This window comes from Spermophilus citellus (assembly GCF_964194105.1).
Source record: "Spermophilus citellus genome assembly, chromosome: 2".
Taxonomy (NCBI): domain Eukaryota; kingdom Metazoa; phylum Chordata; class Mammalia; order Rodentia; family Sciuridae; genus Spermophilus; species Spermophilus citellus.
The window spans coordinates 249,523,631-249,541,661 of record NC_138183.1 but is presented as its reverse complement, the minus strand read 5'-3'; the positions used below and the strand labels follow the sequence as shown (position 1 = coordinate 249,541,661).

The following is an 18,031-nucleotide window of genomic DNA, read 5'->3' as shown; positions in this document are numbered from 1 at the left end:
ATGCAGGAAACAGGCTCGTTTGGGTGACATCCAGGGACAAATACGGGGAAAGGGTCAAGGCAGTAAGTAGATCCACCTTGGGGTGGGGCGACGCGACTGGGCCCCAAAGACTGCCAGGCGCTTATCTCTAGTATGGTAATTGGGAACCAAGGCTCGGCTGCTACTGGAATTCCGCGCTCTGTAAACCATGCCGTGGCTCCCCAGAGAGGGGTCATTTGTTCCTATTTGGGTCAGTACTTTGGAGCAGCTACTGTGTGGCCGGCCTAAGGCCAGCGTTGCTTGGGGACCTGGCAGAGTGCTCAGGGCAGGGGCGGCGCAATCACTAGGGAACCAAGAAGCTTCGCATGGGGACCTGGCGCAGGTCTCAGGGCTCTGTTCCAAAAGATTTATTGGCGCCCCTGTAGTCCAGGCCAGTGCTTTGTGCTGGGTACACAAATGAACTCCACAGCCTGGCTTCCAGAACCAGAGAGGGGTCAGCCTCCTCTGGCAGGACAGTCAGGGAGGTCTGCCAGGAGGGGGTGGGCTGAAGTTGGAACTGTCATTGCAGAGAAGAGGATGAGGGGACCCAGGAAAGCTTGGGTAGCAGTAGAGGCCAGGCTTCTGAGGGGCTCAGTAGCACACAGGGTAGTTTTGAGGACTCAGGACCCACGTGGAGTGTTTGGGTAAGTAAAGGCCGGCCAGCCCGTTGGGGGAAAGGGAGCAGGCTGACTGCTGTGGCGCCAGGATGGGCATACAGGAGAACTGGCAGACTGGGGGACAGGACAAGGTCTGACAGCAGGAGGAGGGCCACTTAGGCAATGGTATCCACCCTGAGGAAGGGCCCAGGGCACAGGTCCCAGCCCTGGGGAGGCCCTACTTCGGCTGCCTGGTTTCTCTGGCCTCCCCACCCCATCTGTTTGCAGGAGGCTGCAGCAAAAACAAAGCAAAGAAAACACTCAATTGGCAGGAGATAAGCCCAGATAAGAGGCTGCCTTCCTCTGGAGGAGGGAGCAGCCAGCCCGGGAAGCGCCAGGAAGCTGGGAGAGGCCTTGAAGAGGTGCCAGCCTGGCCTTGCTTTGTAGCCCGCCAGGCCAGGCCCTCACACCCTCGCTGTGGGGTCTTTGCTGCTCCTCGGTGGTCAGAGGCATGGAGCAGGTCTTCCAGGCTAGCCGAAGACAGTCTGCCACAGAGGGTCTGGGCCCTCCCTGCCTCCAGGTCAGGACATCTCCACTTAGTTGTGGCCTGGCACCACCTGGCTTCCGCTCAGGGCCTCAGTTTCTTCATCTGTAAAACAGGCAGAACATCTTCCTCACAGGGATGAGGGGGGTCACATGTTGTCCCAGTCCCTACAATGTCTGGGACTGTCAGTTTCCCATGTCCAGGGGTCAGAGACAGGCCCCTGACTGGCTTACTTATGAAAGCCCAGTTTCACCAGGCTATCCACCACCACCCCCTCAACTGCCTGCGTGGGACCCCAGAGCCGCTCAGTAGAAGGTGGTGGGAGCTTGGATCATATCAGGCAACAGGAAGGGGGCAGGGAAGGCTTCCTGAAGGAGCCTGTACCTCTGAGAAGGGAGGACAGGGAGAGCCAGGACACAAGCCCAGGGGTCACAGGGCACAGAGACAGGAAGGTCTGGGGGAAATCAGAGCCTCCTGTGGCATTGAGGAAGGTCACTGCAAAGCAGCCAAGTTCAAGCCCACCAGCTTTTGACAGGGGCCTGACCTTGACCCCACGGACACCTATAGAAGAGGAAAGCTGGGACCCAAGGGAAGGGCAGAGCTGGACCCCGGGCCTGGAGTCCTCGACCACGCCGCACACGGGCTCCCTGAAATCCACTTTTATTCATGTAAAAAAATCCCCAAAGCATAGAGATTGTGACCCCTGCTTCCCAGAGCTCCGTGTGGTCCCTGGGAAGTGAGGGAAGGACGCCCGCCCATCTGGGTGTGGGTGTCATGGGGGCAAGGCCCGGCCCAGCCCAGCCCCTTCCCTAGGCCTGAGGTTAGGAAGGAGGGGCTGGGGGTTAATGGGGCCCCAGGAAGATGAAAGGAGTTAGCGTGGGGCACCTGCCCCAGGTTTAAAAAAATATAATTTCTAAAGATAAAAAGTTAAAAAAAAAAAAAAAAAGCATTAGTGTCTTCACCTCCTGCCCTCTGCCCAGAGCCCACCCTGGCCCTGTGGCCACCTCTTGCACGGCCAGGTCAGAGCTGCGTGTTCTCCTCCTGGCTCTCCCAGTCAACACCAGACAGGTGCCCACTGCTCCCGGGTGCATGGCCATTGCTGGCACAGGCCACCAGGGGCCCGTCCCTTAGCCCCTCTGGTGTCTCTCCCAGCAGGTTCCGTCGGATCTCCTGAGGCAGCCTCGCCCGCTGCTCCTGACACTCCTGGGTCAGCTGGGCCAGCAACTACAGGAAGACGGGTGTCACAGGGAGGCCAGGCCACCAAGCATCTGCCCACCAGCTTCCTTTAGGGCCTTACCTTGGGCTCCTCTTCTGCCAGTTGCTGTAGCACCTGCTGCTGCCCAGCCACTAGGCGGTCATGTCGCTGCTTCTGGGCCTCCTCCAGCTGTGAGGGTGGGCAAGGGCTCAGCTGAGGGACCCTGAGGGAGGTCAGGGTCCTGGGGCTCAGGCTGGGCATGACCTACAGGGGGCTCCAAAGCCACTGGGCACTGGTGCAGACAGTTGTCCCTGGATATGAAGCAGGCACCAGGGGGCTGTTGGGACCCTGGAGGAAGGTCCTATCAGCTTTTGGAGGGCAGCGTGCCATCAGGCCAGACACCAAGGAGATGGGCTTCTTTTTTTCTTTTGGTACCGGGGATTGAACCTAGGGACACTTAACCACTGAGCCACATCCCCAGTCCTTTTTATTTTTTCATCTCACTCAGTTGCTTGGAACCTCTCTAAGTTGCTGAGACTGGCTTTGAATTCCTGATCCTCCTGCCTCAGTCTCCTGAGGCGCTGGGATAACATGCACTCCAGCGCCACGGCGCCCGGCTAGGAGAGGGATTTCTGATGAATGAAGGATTAGGGTGAGGCTAGAGTGGCACTCACCCGACGGATGGAGTTGACGGACTCAGTGATGTGCCTACGGTTAATCTCCGTCAGTTCCCTGCGAGGAGGGAGGCGGGATGGGCTCAGGGCCTGAGCACTGTGCTAACTGCCCGGGCACCCGACTCCTGGCCCCAGCACTCTTACACTTCTTTCTTATGTTTCTCTCTTGTCTTGGCCTCAGAGATGCTGTTGTGGCGCTTCCTGTCCAGGATCTTCTGCAGCTCCTTCTTCTCCCTGGAGAAGCCGGTAGTGGAAGGGGAAGGTCGGTGGCAGGGTCCTGGTCCGGTCCTCATCTGGGCCAGAAGTCCCTGCCACACCCACACGAGGGTCTCCGCCTTACCTCTCGTTCATCTCCTTCAGCCTTTTGAACTGAGTTGTGTGCACATCCAGGAGGATCTCCCTGAGCCGCTGCTGAGCCTGGGGACACAGCAGCCAATGAGTGCCACAGGCCAACACCAGGTTAACCTAAGAGGCAGGCTCTCCCTGGCCACCACATGTCCCCTCACCTGTCTCAGGTGCTCTAGCCTCCGCTCAGCCTCTATGTCTGCCTGGGCCTCCCTCAGCTCCAGCAAGCTTTGCACCTGTCTGTTCTGGAACTCTCGATACCTCTTGGCCTCCTCCTCCTCCTTCATATCCTCCACGTCGGCGGCCCCACCCCTGTAGGGAGAACCTTCTGGGTGATGCTGAGTCCACCACACGGGAGGGCAGTGGGGACAGCGCATGTGGCAGCAGCAACAGCAGACACCACCCAGGAGGAGTGGTATGTGGCAAATACTCCTCAGGGGGACATCAACAGAGACGTCACCCCCAGGAGAAGGAATCTGGGCCTGGTGTGGGAAGCTTCGGGTCCTGTCATACACCAAACACTCCTGTGGGGTCGGGGCCCCTCGCTCCGCACGCCCACCCACCATGGAAACCATGTGCACACACGGCCTGACTCTCCTGCCAGGGGGCACGGCTCGGGTGGCAGAGTCTGTGGGAGACTCATGGGATCAGGTGGGTGCTGGCACCTGCTTTCAGCCCGGGCCTGGGCCAGAGCATCGAGCAGGCGGCGGGTGAGGGCCACGGCCTTGCGCTGATGCTTCTTGTGCAGCTCCCGCAGGTCCCGCTCCTGCCGGCTCCGGAGCTTCACCAGAGCCTTGTGGCCTCGGAGCTCCTCCAGCGGAGTGGGGGCCACCTCTGGGAACCAGAGTGCAAGTGGGCAGGGTGGTGGAGGGGCTGGGCTGGGCAGGTGCCCTCCAGGTGGCCCCGCACCCAAGGCGCTCCTCCCTACCTGAGAGGATGCTGGCAATGAGATCGTCCCGCTGCCCTGGAGAGGAGAGGCCTCCGTGAGAGGCTGCAGGAAGGGTGGCGGGGCCTCGCCCTCAGCTCACCCCTGGCCCGGGTTGCCCCTTACCTGGGCTGCTGAGGGAGGTGCTGGTGGGGGAGGTGGCAGGGCCCGGGGTCCAGCGAGGGGGAGTCTCCAGTGGGCTGGGTGTGGGGTTTGAGGATGGCTGGGCCCCTGGCTGCTGAGACTGGGTCTCCTGGCATGTCTCTGGGCCAGTCTGAGCCTGGGGGTGGAGGAAGAGGACACTGTTTCCAGAAAGGCTGTTCTCTCCAAGCCCTTCCATGCTCAGTCTCCAGGCCCCCCACCGTGCCAGCTCCCAGCCCTTCTGGCTGCTCAACTTCTGGTCTGTTTGCCGATGAGAATAAAGTGGACCAAGCAAACCCCTCCAAGCCCCTGTCACCCTAGGGCGTAAGACTGGGAGGTGCCCAGCCCCTTGCCTGTGCTCAGGAACTCCCAGATGGTTCTGGAAAGGCCTGGCCCAGCTCCAAGAATCCTTGCTCTCTGGATCCCTCCACCCTGGCCCAGTCCCTCGCCCTCACTGCTCAGCTCCTGATTAAATCAACGAAGGAAATGACCGCAGAGCGGGCACCAGTCTCTCCTGCTAACAGCTCTGCCAAGGCCTAATTGCAGTCATCTCTTCCCACCGCCGAAGGTCCCTGGGGAATGGCTCTGGGCATGCGGCTAAACCTCTGCACCCGACCCCTCCTCAGAGAAGCCACCGCCTCCTCCATGCTCACAGGCCCCATGTTCTTAAGGGCTCTGTGGCCTCAAAACTTCCCTGGTGAATTAGCCAGGAACCCTTTTTTTTTTTTTGCACAGATGTGATTTACCATTAAGCTACGTCCCCAGACTTTTTTATTTTTTGGGACTGGGTCTCATTAGATTGCTGAGGCTGGCCTCAAACTTGTGATCCTCCTGCCTTAGCCTCCTGGGTCACTGAGAACGGGAGAATTTCTAGTCCAATCTGATTCAAAGGCCTCTCGGATGTTTCTGTCTCCTAAGATCCCACCACTGGGCATGGGGTACTACTTTGTGGCCGAGCGCTTGCCCTGGGTTCCATCCCCAGCACCAGAAAAAAACACAGTGGAGAGCTGGGGGCTGCAGGGACCGCTCCAGCAGGGCCATGCCCAGAGGTCAGCCATAGCCAGCCCACCTGCACCCACAACCACACCCACAGCAACTGTGTGCATTGGTCCCAGGGTCAAGGGGAGCCTGAGCCCTGCCCACCTCCCAGCCTGCTCCCACCACCAGCAGGCTCACCTCGCTCTCCCCAATGAGAGCGGCCAGCTGCTTGGCCCGCTGGTCCATCAGGCTGACATGCTTAATGGGGTTGATCAGAGCCTCTGCATAGTCTGGGGAGGCAGAAGGCGAGGCTCTCAGATGGTCACACCCACCCACCAGCTCTGGTCACAGCAGGGTGGGAACCTGCCCTCAGGGCTGTCGTCCCCACTCCACGCTGCCCCTCTGCCCCCAGCTCACCCTGGTGGTCATCAGGGATGTAGTCAGAGGCCTCCGTGTAGATGAGCAGGGCTGGCAGGCACAGTGGCTGGTTGGCCTCGTTCCGCAGGCAGACATAGTGGTATCCTGGGGGACAGAAGGGCGAGTCAACGGGGTCTGGGCAGGTCCCCCACATACTGCCCCCGTCCTGCCCAAACCCACCACAGCTCACCTGAGCGGATGGCAGAGACAGGCAGAATCCGGTGCCCCACGAATCTGCCACCCTCCTCAAAGGCAGCAATGCGAAGTGACGCCAGTGTGGGCAGCACCACCTGAGGGACAGACTTGGCTGAGCCATGGGGCAGAGCCCGAGCCACAGGGCAACCACACCAGTCACTAAGGCCTGACGCCCAGAGCAGGTCCCGATACAAGCTGACCAACCTGACCGCACATCTCCATGGCCTGGCCCAATGGATGACTGGACCCTCAGGGCCCTGAACCAAGAGTACAGGCAGACAGACCCCCTCAGGCCACCGCAGGACAGGCCAGGTCATCAACCACCCAGAACTACAGTGAGCTCCAGTCCAGCATGGAGTCTGCCTGTCTCTGCCTTCCCCAGATCCTGTGAGAACGTGGAGATCGGGGGACTGAGCGGGGTGGGTCCTGAGCAAGAGCTTCCCACCTTGGGCAGGCTGTGGGACCTCCTGCTGGTCCTTGCTCTCTGTCTCACCTTTCTGTTTCTTTCTGTCACCAAGAGGTAGGCAGAAGACCCAAGCCTGATTCTGGACATGCAGGGCCTGGGAGGTCTCAGGACCCCCTCCCCCATGTTCCAACCCTCACTGGCCACCTGTGACCCTGGTCCTGCTCCAGTGACGGAAATAACCCTAACCCTCCCCTTCCTACCCTAACCCCCCTCCCCCAGCCAGGCGGGTCTGGCCCGAGCTGCTGGAGCCAGGGTGGGTCAGGCTTGCTCACCTTGGGGAAGTCAAAGGGCTCCTCATCCCACACGGGGTTGAACGAGTTCCCCTGAGATGTCCTTGTGCGGTACTTGCGCCGTGTGTCAACGGGGAGACCAAACATATCCACCTCCACGTAGATGCCCACCTTCCTGTCAGAGAGGAACTGCCCCGAGATCACCTGGGGTGGGTGGGCCAAGAGGGTGAGGCGGTGGCTGAGCATCCTGCCCCTCAACACCCATGGCCCAAGCCCTCTGCTGCCCCACCTTGACCCGCAAGGCATTGGCCACAATGCCATCCACGATGACCTCAGTGAAGGGGTCAAAGGACTTGTCCGGCCGCCGCATAAACTCAGGCTTGAGCAGGTACCCGCTGCGCCCATTGTATTCAAATACACCTGCATTGAGCTGCATTGGCACATCTGGGTGACATGGACAGCGGTCAGTCAGCAGGCTGAATGAGGTCAGGAGTCAGGCAGGACAATGGTCATTGGGAGTAAGTGAAGTCCAAGGGCCAGGGCCAGGGGTGGGATCAAACGGTATCACAGGGTCCAAATTCAGACAGAAAGGGATCTAGGGTCAGACAAGGTCTGGGTTGGGGTTAGACAGTGTAAGCAGTCCTTTCAGGCAAGATGTGCCTGGCCCTGGGGCACCATGGTATAGGGTCAAGGCAGGGCAGGGCTCACCCAGGGTCTGAAAGTTGAGAGCGACGAGCTGGCAGCCCACGTTCCAGAAGAGCTGGGGCATGTAGTTGGAGGAGTCCACGCGGGTGCCCTTGGGGTAGATGCGGCTGAGCTGCTGCTTGTTGTATCTGAGGTTGGCGGTCAGGGACGCAGCGGGTACTGGTGCCCAACCCCCGTCAGCCTCCCCCTCCTGCCCTGAGCCTGCACTCCTGCAAGTCCCCCACCCAACCCTGGCGGAGGTGGGCTCATGCTACCCTTCTGGCCTCCGCTGCTCAGCCTAGCCAGGCCTCCAGATGGTCCAGACCCGCCCAGCCCAGGTGCTGCTGGGCCAGGACCCTGGGTGGGGCTTAGGCAGAGTAGCTGGGAGCATCACCCTGGCCCACCACAAGGCCCCGGAGGATACTCCACGAACTCCATGGGGCTCTTGGTCAGCTGCTCCATGGCCTTGGTCTCCACAAAGGAGGACATCTCGAAGCACTTGTTCCTTTCTGGGGGTTGGCAGAGGGAGGGTGTCAGGCCTGGCGGGGCCTGGTGGGAACAGCCCCTACCCACCAGCAGCCCCACTCACTTCGAGCAGCCTCAAAGGACTTGAACTTGACAGGCTCGATATAGTTGACCAGCGTCGACATCTCCTCGGTGGCATTGACCTCACTGCTGGCTGTGCCCTGCAAACCCCAAGCCCCAATCAACAGTGCAAGTCCCTCGCTTGCCTCCCAAGAAGGAGGCGCTGACCCCACCCCCACTGCTGCCTTGCAAACAGCTTTCCCAAGGGCCATAATGCCCCCACCCCGGCCACGTCTTCTGACAGCCTAGGGCCTCTTCCAGGCCTGGGCACCATGCCTGGGATCCCTTTCCACAACAGTCCCCCATTCCTCCTCTTCTCCTGACCCCCAGAAGCTGGAACCCCTCAGTTGAGCATGTGAACCACCAATCTCCATTCCTAGGCACTTTCCAACACTACCTCGCAAACAGACAGCTCTGCCCACACCACCCCCACTCTGGGCCCCTCTCCAATATGATCTCCCCAGCAGCCAGACTGACTCTCACCTCCACTGCTCATGCTCCTCATGACACTTTCTCACCCTGCACTGGCCTCTCCTGAACTAAAGCCCAGCCCAGGGCTTTGCATGTACTGTTCCCACATCCTGAGGTCTGCCCACCCCAACCTCCCGCCCCAGGTCAGACTCCCCTTCCCCACAATCCCACACCGACCGCATCTCACCCCTTCCTGGGGGAAACTGGGAATGGGGATATGCTGCTCATTTTTGAGGGACATTTAGAATGGAACTCAGGGGCATTCTAACAGAGTTATACTCCCAGTTCTTTTTATTTTCTATTTTGAGACAGGGCCTTGCTAAATTGCCCAGACTGGCCTCAAATTTGTGATCCTCCTGCCTCAGCCTCTGAAGCTGCTGGGATTGCAGGCATGCACTACCATGCCTGGCTTATGAGAATAACCGTGCATGCACTGTTATTTTGCCTGAATGAAGAGCACACGCGTGCACACACACTCACTAGGGTGTTCACACAGGAGTACCCTGCACCCACCAACACGCTGGCACATGGTGGGCACTTGGCAAATCTGAGAAGGGAATATGTATAACCTCCGCTCCCGTCCGCCTGTGGGCCTGACCTCATCTGTGGTGGGCTTTTTGGGGTCTGTAGATTCCTCCTCTTCTTCATCTTCCTCCTCATCCTCACGGTCAGCAGACCCCAGGACATCAGGGCCCCGGTTCGGGACCTCCTCACCCAGAGACTTCTGGGGCTCCAGGCTGGGCTTCTCCAGCCCCACCTCCTCCCCGTTACTCAGGCCTGGGCAGCTGTCCGAGCTGGGGGACCCTGCAGAAGGCAAGGCCACAAGGGTCCAGAGGTCAAAGGGCAGAACCACACACTGATGCTCAGGAAACTCGAGGGCTGTGACCAGTGTATGGCACTCTTAGGACAGTGTGACCTGGGGAAAGGGCAGGGGCAGGCTTCCATGGTATTAGAGCCAGAGGGGTCAGAGGTCAAGGTGAAGTCTGGAGTGTACAGAGCAGGAGGTGGACAGGATGGGTGGGGGGTGGGAAGCCAGAGTCTGGGCACAACAGCCTTACAGCAGGGGAAAAGGTGACAAGGTGAGTGGCGGGTCAGGATCAGGCAGAGCCAGACCCAGGGTGGGGCTCAGATGAAGAGGGACCCCAGTGACGACAGGCTAAAGGTTAACTGAATTTACACCCAACTGGGTGGGCAGAGTCGGGTGGTCATAGGACAGGGGCCAGGGGCCTGAGGGCCAGAGGTCAGAACTAAGAGCCCTAGTCTGCTCTGTGGGGGTTAAGGCTGAGGGGTCAGGAGTTGGCTACAGCCAAATCCAGCTGGCCACAGCCAGATGTGCCGGGGTCAGGATGAGGGTCCCAAGCCAGCGGACCTTGGTGCAGGCTGGTCACCAGGAGGTTGGACTGGGCCAGGCTCAGTGGCATGCGAGGAAGGGCTCGGGGGTCTAGGGTACCATGAGGGTTCAGAAGGAGGAGGTTAGGGTCAGGCAGGGTCAAGGCTGAGCCGCGTACCGAGCTGGGGGGACGAGGGCTCCGTGGTGGCAGAGCTCTCGCTCAGGGCGGAGTTGCTCTGTTCTAGGGGGCGCTTGCGCGCGGCGCTGTCAGGGACGCTGGTGCTGGGCCGGTGCCTCTTCTTGTTCTTCACCAGGATGCGGCCCATCAGGTCCTGGGGGCTGGGCAGGGGCACGCCCGGCGCCAGCTGGAGGGGATGGATAGGTCAGGGTCTGCTGAGGCACCCTCCCCGCCCCGCACCCCGCCTCAGCTCCAGCCGCCATACCGGGTACTTGTCCAGAGGGTCAATGAGCAGCGCGTCCCCAAAGATGGAGCGGCAGTACTCGGCCATCTTGGCCTGCTGCTTGGCCCTGTTGGCAAGGTCAGAGGTCAGAGGTGCCTTGGGGAGCTTCAGCAAGGCAGGACAGAGGCCAACAGAGAACGTACAAGTCCTCAGGTCAGAGGTCACCAGAGCACAGTGGGAGGGCCGTCTCTGGTTCCACCAGGGGTCCCCATCAGAGGTCTCCATGTTAGAGATTCCCGGGGGGTCCTGGGTCAGGGGCCCACTCACGAGTCCACGTGGTTCTCGAAGGACAGGATGACGGGGTAGGGGGAGGTCTTGAAGGCGGTTTCGGCGATGGCCTCTAGCACATCCCGCAGCGGCACCTCGGTGGTCATGGTGAAACCGTGGGTGATGAAGGGCTCCTCCTCGGGAGGCCGCCCCTTCCACACGTCCAGCTCCACACAGCGGCAGCCCCACAGCAGCGCCTGGCGGTACATCTCCACCGACGAGGTTCCGGCCAGCTGTCCCGCTGGGGGTGAGGCTGTGTCACTCAGCTGCCTGCCAGTCTGGCTCCTCACCACCCCACTCCACACTGAGCCAGCTGTGCCAGGGACACAGAGGCTCCCGGAGCAGCATGGTGCAGCCCTAGGACACTCTGCAGAGCCCCTGCTCATTTCTCAAGTCACTGTGGAGCCAGCAGCACCTCCTGCACCCCTGCCCCTGGCGCCCACCCAAGTGGGCAGAGCAGGCACCCACCAGGGCTTGTGGCCAGGTTGGTCCCCATTCAAGGGCTCACCCCCTCTGAGATGGACCCTCACCCCTCACACGCCCCACCAGCCTGAACCACAGCGGCCATTCCCAAACCACCTAGCTCCCCAGAGCCTCGTCCCCGCAGCCCCACCTCCTGCCTAGGGGACCGCAGGCCCTCCCTGCCTCCAGCCCGGTCTCCACAGAGCACCTGGCTCAGCCTTCTGACAGCACACCACTCACATCCCCTCCCGCCGCCTGCCTCCCAAACCCTCCCCAGCCCCTCACCCTGCACCAGCCCCGGCCCACACCTTCCCCTCCCTGGCCTCCTTCTGGCTTCTTCTTTCTCTGGCAGTGCTGGGGACAGAAGCCAGGGCCCCCTCGCATGCCAGGCAAGCGCCCTGACACCAACTCCACCAGCCCCCTCCTCTTCTTAACCACCTAGTGGTCTCGCAGAGGCTGTTCCTCACAGCTGGGCGGCCTCAGCCCCTCCCCAGGAAGCTTCCTGTCCTCAAGTGGGGCAGAGGGCTGTCTGCTCTCTTCCTTCCACCTAGCTGATGGCTGATGGGCTGGTGGCTGATGAGTTGAAAGAACTGCACTTCAAGGAGGGAGGAGGTGCAGGGCAGAGGGTGGAGGGCGGAGGGCCAGGAGCCCCACTCCCTGCGCCCTGCTCCTGGCTCCCTGCGCCCTGCTCCTGGCTCCCTGCTCTCTGCTCCCTGCTCCCTGCTCCTGGCTCCTGGCTCCCTGCTCCCTGCTCTCTGCTCCCTGCTTGGGCTCCCACTCCCCACTGCTTGCAGCTGGCTGCCTGCTCCCTGCTCCCGCTGCTCACCTGTGAGGTATCTCACCTGTGAGGTATGTGTTGTGTGAGGAGTTGATGAAGTAGGAGCTCAGTGGTTGGGTCATGTCCGCGCTTAGGTCCAGGGCTTCCAGTGGCAAGATGCCATTCTCCTCCCCTCCCAGGTAGCGGCTGAAGCCTTCCATGGACATCTGGTCTGGGGGTGGGGGTGGGGGCGGGGGCAGGTCAGCAGCGCCCTCACCCTCCACCACCACCGTCCCCTGCCTCTCGCCAGAGGCCACCCACCGCGCTCCAGGAACTGCTGGTTAGGCTCATACTTCTCGATGAGCAGCCGGGCCTGGGAGGGACGCAGGGGAGGGTACAGTACTTCATTGAGTCTCGGGTCCCTCTGCTTCTGGTTGATGAAGTCCATGAGCTGCTCCAGCGTCAGGTATGGCTTGCCCTTGGCACCTCTGGAGAGGGTGGGCAGAAGCCGGATTGGGCTGGAGTCGCAACAACACCCCCACACCAGGCCCTCACCCTGGGAGAGGGAGTTGGAAGGCCTGCGCCTGGCTCAAGTACCCACAGACTGGGTCACTGGGCAAGTGGCTGACCCCTTTGGACCCCATCCACGCTCAGTGCCATCCAGGCAGAGGACGAGCTAGCACTGGCATTTTTAAGGGCACTGGGAGCTGCTCTGTATCCAGCTCACTACCCTGTACTTCCAGAGCCTGGAGCTAATCTCAGCCCACTTGCTGTGTGGGCTGACAGGTCCCACAACACACCTGGGCCATTTGGTTCTCATCTGCAGAGTGGATGAGATGAAACCAGCCCTGGCAAAGGGTTGTCACTCAGCCACCCGTAACAGCTGTGGACACTGAGATTCAGTGAGGCGCACGCAGGTTGCCCCCCTCACCCTGGACTCTGAGGCCTAGTCCACCAGCACCACCCTCTCCTCACTGGGCTAGAGGTACACTATGCAGAGGCCAGACATGGGAGCTCAGGGGTGGGGAGAAGGGTCCAGCCCCGCTCACATCTCCAGCAGGATCTTGTCAATGTCCGGCCGCAGACACAACTTATTCAGAAATCGCTCGAAGATTTCCAAGGAAAACTCATCGGGCCGGATGGACTCACTCTGGGGGCAAGCAGTGTGAGGTGAGAGCCCAGGGGCAGCTAGCTCCAAAACAGTGGGGACCCAAGCAACACCCCGCCCGTTCCTGCCCCCTCTCCACATACCCGGTTGAAATTGAGGCCACAGGACTCCAGTGCCGTCTCCACCCGCTTCTTGTCCGCAGAGAACATCTTCAGGATGCTGATGCACACGGGAGGGTTCAGGGTCAGTGGGGGCAAAGGTCACCAAGGTCAGGACAGGAGAGATGCTGAGGGGTAAGGGGTGCTCACTTCTTAACAGGGATCCGCCCATCCTGGTTCACCTGCAGCTTCAGCTTCGTGTATCTGGGGAGGTAGGGGCAGGGGTCACACCCTGTGAAAGGCCATCGGAATCCCCGATGTCCCCCAGGGCAGCTGGGACTCACGCTTTCCGCAGGAAGGTGTTCCGGGAGGCGTTTTGAGCCAGGATATTCATAGCCAGCTTGAACAGCTCCTCCGACCAGACCTGGGGGGTTGGCATACAGTGGGAGTGGGAGGAGGTGAGCAGCAGGGACAGAGAGGCGGGCCCAGCCACAGTCCACGCCCAGAGCGGGATCTGATGCACAGATCAGAAAACAGTGCAGAATGCAGCAGCGACCCTAAGTGACAAGCAACTCAGCGAATGAGCAGGGTCTTCCGGGGGCTTCCTGGGCCCCAGCCCACCTTGACTGTGTCATCCTGTACAGCCATGAAGTTCAAGAATGTGGTGTTTACTGGGTCTGGGCCGGCCACCACCGTCATCAGCTTCTCCTCCAGTCGAGCATCAGGACCCCCAAAGCCCAACACTTCCCGGATCTTGGGGTCCTGAGTAATGAGAGCTGAGGGTGAGAAGGGCAATCCCATTCCCCTAGGCCTCCTTCCCTTGGTCCTGGGCCCTGGTACTCACCTTGGGTAGGCGGGCATAACGGCCTGTCCGCGTGTCCCTGATGGAACTGATATCCAGTGTGTCCACCTCCTGGGGAAACCAGATGCCAGGGTGGGTCTGAGAAGCTGCAGGACAAGAGAGCAGGGGCCCCCAAGCTCCCCACCCAGGCTGGGGAGTGGCCACCAGCAGCAGCCCCAGTCTCAGCCCGGACCCCTAGCACTTCCTGTGTGGATGGCTGTTTGAGAGGGGTCAGCCAGCAGCTGGTCCCAGCCCCCAGGGCGGCAGATCTGCAGGTCGTGCAGGGCTGGGGTCTCCACAGAGACCTAGGCCTGAATGAGCTGGAACGGCATCTGCCCTCACCATGTTGGGTCCTGTCCAGTATAAGAAGAAGCCATTGGGGTCCACCCGCAGGGTCACCAGGTTACGACTGGAGGCTTCCTAGGCACAGCACAGAACAACAGGGATCAGGGAGTAAGGTCTGAGGGAGCTGTCCACCCGGCTTTCTGCCAGTGAGCTAAGAGGAAACCTTGAAGCCCTCAGGTCCTCCGTGGCTGCTACAGCCCCTAAAACAAGGCCAAGGTCCTCAGTGTGACGGTCAGTGTTTTGGCTCCCGTGCCCCTCCCAGCCTCGCTTCCCTTCCCTAAGACCCAGTCACATGGGCCACTAGCTGCCCTTTCCTCCTTGTCCGGCTCCTGCCTCATCGTTCCTTCTTTCTCTACCCATGGGATCCCACCCACTTGCTGGGAGGCCTCTCCGACCCCGCCCTGGGACTGGCTTCCCTAGAAGGCCACAGCTCCAGGACAGGGGGCCTTGCCCCCCAGTTGAATCTACTATGAAATGTTGATGGGAGGAGAGCTGGGGACTCAGCAGTCTGACCCTGTGGCTCCCCTGCATCCCTTGGGGACCCATGATGCCTGGCCTGCCACCCCTCACTGTGTCTCAAAGTCCAGCATGTGCCACCCTGAACCTTACAGGAAATCCTCACAGCCTTCAGATTTGTCCCCTTCTTACAAAAACACGAGTCCCCCCTGCAGGACTAGCCAGGGGACATGGAAGAGCGAGTGCATCAGTCCCATTTTCTGAGGAGGACCCAGTCCTTGGCACACTACCAGCGCCACCTCATGTGACTCAGGACCAGCAGCCAGGGGGTGTCATCAAGGGCTTAGAATCAGCCAGGGTGGAGGGGCCAGGTGGCCACAGGAAAAACTCCTCTGCAGCTAGAGGATTCCCACCCCATCTGAACTGCAGTCTGATGGACAATCCCCTCGGAGAAGACAAGGTGGCCCACATTCTGGCTGCTCCACTGGGTGCACACAATGACTCCAAGCCCACTCAGCCCCTGACCACCCTGTGAGGACACACTGTTGTCATCCCCATTTTACACATGAGGAAACTGAGGCACAGGGAGGCTAAGGCTTTGCTCAAGGTCACAAAGAGGAGCCAGGATTTGCCGGCAGTGAAGTTCCAGGGCCCACTGACCTGGGAAGCTGGGTTCCAGGTCCCCTGCTCCCAGCTCCTAACCATAGCCACAACCCACAGTGGGGCCTGGCTAGTCCTCTACTGTCCAGACCTCTGTTTCCCCTTCTGTATAATGGGAATTGCGCCAGCCCCACCCATGGCAGGCTTTGATGAAAAAGGACAGCAGCTGATCTGGGGACACAGGGACAGAGGCCCCAAATCTTTGGGATGCATGGTCCTTTCATCCCAGTGTGGTGACACCCAGGTCAACCTCTCTCGGGAATTCCCAACACTGCCCTGGGGCTGCGACTCCCAGTAGTGTGAGGAGAGGGGAGTACTGCTCCAAGGGCCTCTCTGGGACCCTCCCCAGGAGTCTGGGGTGTAGACATGTCCCAGGTCCCCTACTCTCCAGCTCCAAGCCCTGTCAGCAACCCCACCGCACCCCCAGGGCCCTCTCCCTGTTCCCACTTCCTTATTTGGGTTTATCACACTGGAAGGAAAAGAAGAAACTTTTCCCTTCAGGCTGGCCTAGGGGGAGGGGGGTCTCCCAGGCCAAGGGGGAGACCAGGCACCCCCACACCAGCACACCTGCCGCTCAGGCCACGCCCCCAATCCTCCCCTCGCCCCAGCTCCCACGCCTTCCCGCCCCACCCAGCCGGAAAGGAGCCCAGAGTCTTCCAGGCCTGTGGCCTCACTGGGAAGAACAGCGAGGAAGCTCTCTTGGCCGCCCGTGGAGGCCTTGGGGAAGGAGGGGCCCAGGGGGCAGAGGAGGGGGCACTATGAAAACTGTAGGTGGGGCGCAGAACCCCGATGGGGAGCCGCAGGTGGGGGCCTGGACATCTGGAAAGCACCAGGGGCAGGAATACTGAAAGGGGGGCCGGAATTTATTGGGGTTCAAAGTCCCAAGACTAAGGAGTGGGGAGTAAAGTTCCCAGGGTGGAGGAACTTAGGGGGCAAATTCTCCACTAGGGGGTGACTTGATGCTCCCACCTGACCAGGGAGCTGGGCTGGGATCCAGAAGCAGGGCGGAGGGGTGCTAGCAGAGAGGGTGAAGAAGTGATGAATGAAGAGGCTTACTCAGGCCACCGCACCGGGAAGCGGGAAGTCCCAGGGGTACGCACCCAGGATAGGATGCCCTGAGCCGGCCGGGAGTCCAGGGCCGCGCAGGGGTCTGGGGACCAGGCCAGGATAGGGGAACCAGAATTAGTCTGGCAGGGAGGGGTGGGAAGGGCGAATGAAAGCGGGGCGGGATTTATTGGGGTTCAAAGTCTCCGCGCCAAGGAGAGGAGACAATTTACCAGACCCAAGGGACAGGGTTGGGGGGACAAAGTCTTCAATATCGGGACGCCTGGGGACTCAAGTTTCCGGAGTCCAGACAGGCTGGGAGAGAAGGCAAAGTGGTCAGGCGAAGCTGGACTGAGGGTCCCCGGCATCTGCCTGAGCCTGAGTGAAGGAGTCCCCGGATCTGGGCTGAGCAGGGGACCGCGGCACTTACCTCGTCCCATTTGATGAACTTACTCCCGCGCCGCAGGGTCTCCACCACAGTGGGCGGCTCCAGCTGTAGCGCGTGGACGCCGGGCCTGGCGCCCGCCATGGCCGAACCAAGGGCGGCTCGGAGACCCACGGAGCACCGACGGGGACCGACGGCGCAGCTGCTCCCTCCGCACGCTCCCGCGCGGCCCGCTCCAGCCCCGCGGCGTCAGCGACCGCCTGCCCGCCAGTCTGTCCCGGACGGACCAGAGACTCGGCGCCCCGGCCCCGCCCCCGGCCCGCCCCGCCCCGGCGCGTCGCCCCCTCCCACCCGGTGCGTCGGGCCCGCCCGCCCCGCGTCGGCTCCCCCTGGCGGCGGGGGCGGCGACTGCAGCCAGAGGTGGATGGGGCTTACTGCACCAGTGCCGGGCTTTGTGGCTCAGTAAGACTCATTTTTCCGGGTGCCAGGCGGGGACTGGAGGACGATTGGGTCCTCGGAGCTGTTGGGGGTTCAGCTAGCTGGACTGGGTGTAGAAGGCGTCTACCAGGGTCAGCCTGCCTGGGGTTCCCAGAGGAGGGTGCAGGCGGCTGCACTTAGAGCTGAGTGCAGGAAAAGCCACTACACACACACACACAAACACACACACACATGTGCCCGTACGTCGCCTTATCCCCTTCTGCTGCAGGCGGTCCCTCTCCCTGGGAGCACTTAGCTAGCTAATGGGCCTCCCGCCGGCAGGCGCCCCTCCCCCGCCCCTAGCCCTGGGAGACCAGGCGCCTGACACCTCCTTCAAGGACCTAAGCATCCTGGCCTTCCAGAGCGAGCCCTGGAACAGTCCCTTCCTGTGCTGCCGACCCTATGATTGCAGTCCGCCTCTGTGGGCCTCTTTGCTGAAAACTGAAGGTTTGCCTAGAGGGCCAGAGCCTCCTGGGTGTCCCTAAGAAGGAGGTTGCAGAGGGGCTCTGCAGTGCCTGGCCCGCAGCAGGTGCCCTGAAATCTGTGTTCCAGTGATGGGAGGAGGGGTTATCGCGCATGGGCACTGGGATGGGTGGGGGCTGCAGCCCCTCCCGCAGGGCTTGGTTGGGGGGGCTCCTGCCTCAGGGCCCCTGTGGGAGCCCCCCCAATATAGAGGCAGCGGCAGCAGCAGCAGCAGGTTTAAAGTAGAACTCATCCAGAGGGGCCAGCCAAGTCACCTAGAAACCCAGAAAGCGATTGAGCTGGTTCTCCTGGAGGAGGGGTCAGTCAGGGAGGAGCTGCCCTGCAGGCCCCTTTGCCCCAGGCTCTCAGATCCTCCGGGGGGAGCCCTAACCAGCACTGGCCTTCTTCCAAATC

General features: G+C 61.2%; 1 protein-coding gene across 4 annotated transcripts; it reads right to left on the bottom strand.

Moving 5' to 3' along the window:
- Nucleotides 1–385: 385 nt before the first annotated feature.
- PLCB3 (phospholipase C beta 3) lies at nucleotides 386–16,997 on the bottom strand. 4 transcript variants are annotated; one of them, XR_014020425.1, is made up of 32 exons: nucleotides 16,724–16,996; nucleotides 14,131–14,208; nucleotides 13,792–13,860; nucleotides 13,569–13,709; nucleotides 13,292–13,371; nucleotides 13,158–13,211; nucleotides 12,993–13,068; nucleotides 12,791–12,891; nucleotides 12,063–12,229; nucleotides 11,827–11,973; nucleotides 10,523–10,763; nucleotides 10,238–10,322; nucleotides 9,973–10,159; nucleotides 9,063–9,268; nucleotides 7,998–8,094; nucleotides 7,833–7,917; nucleotides 7,433–7,557; nucleotides 7,014–7,168; nucleotides 6,767–6,928; nucleotides 6,024–6,123; nucleotides 5,834–5,938; nucleotides 5,615–5,706; nucleotides 4,424–4,577; nucleotides 4,301–4,336; nucleotides 4,038–4,206; nucleotides 3,534–3,684; nucleotides 3,368–3,444; nucleotides 3,172–3,261; nucleotides 3,028–3,085; nucleotides 2,456–2,542; nucleotides 2,121–2,382; nucleotides 386–1,263 (listed from the first exon to the last, which is right to left on the bottom strand). XR_014020425.1 is itself a non-coding variant. In XM_081279634.1 (32 exons), the coding sequence occupies exons 1-31, from the start codon at nucleotides 16,820–16,822 to the stop codon at nucleotides 2,179–2,181; spliced, it is 3,678 nt and encodes a 1,225-aa protein (XP_081135760.1). In that variant the 5' UTR covers nucleotides 16,823–16,996; the 3' UTR covers nucleotides 386–1,263; nucleotides 2,163–2,178. The 4 variants fall into 4 exon arrangements, 3 of the variants coding, with proteins under 3 accessions (XP_081135760.1, XP_081135761.1, XP_081135759.1); XM_081279634.1 differs by having other exon boundaries at nucleotides 2,163–2,382; XM_081279635.1 differs by lacking the exon at nucleotides 386–1,263 and having other exon boundaries at nucleotides 1,803–2,382; nucleotides 3,534–3,700; nucleotides 4,012–4,206; nucleotides 16,724–16,997.
- Between the last annotated feature and the right edge of the window lie 1,034 nt (nucleotides 16,998–18,031).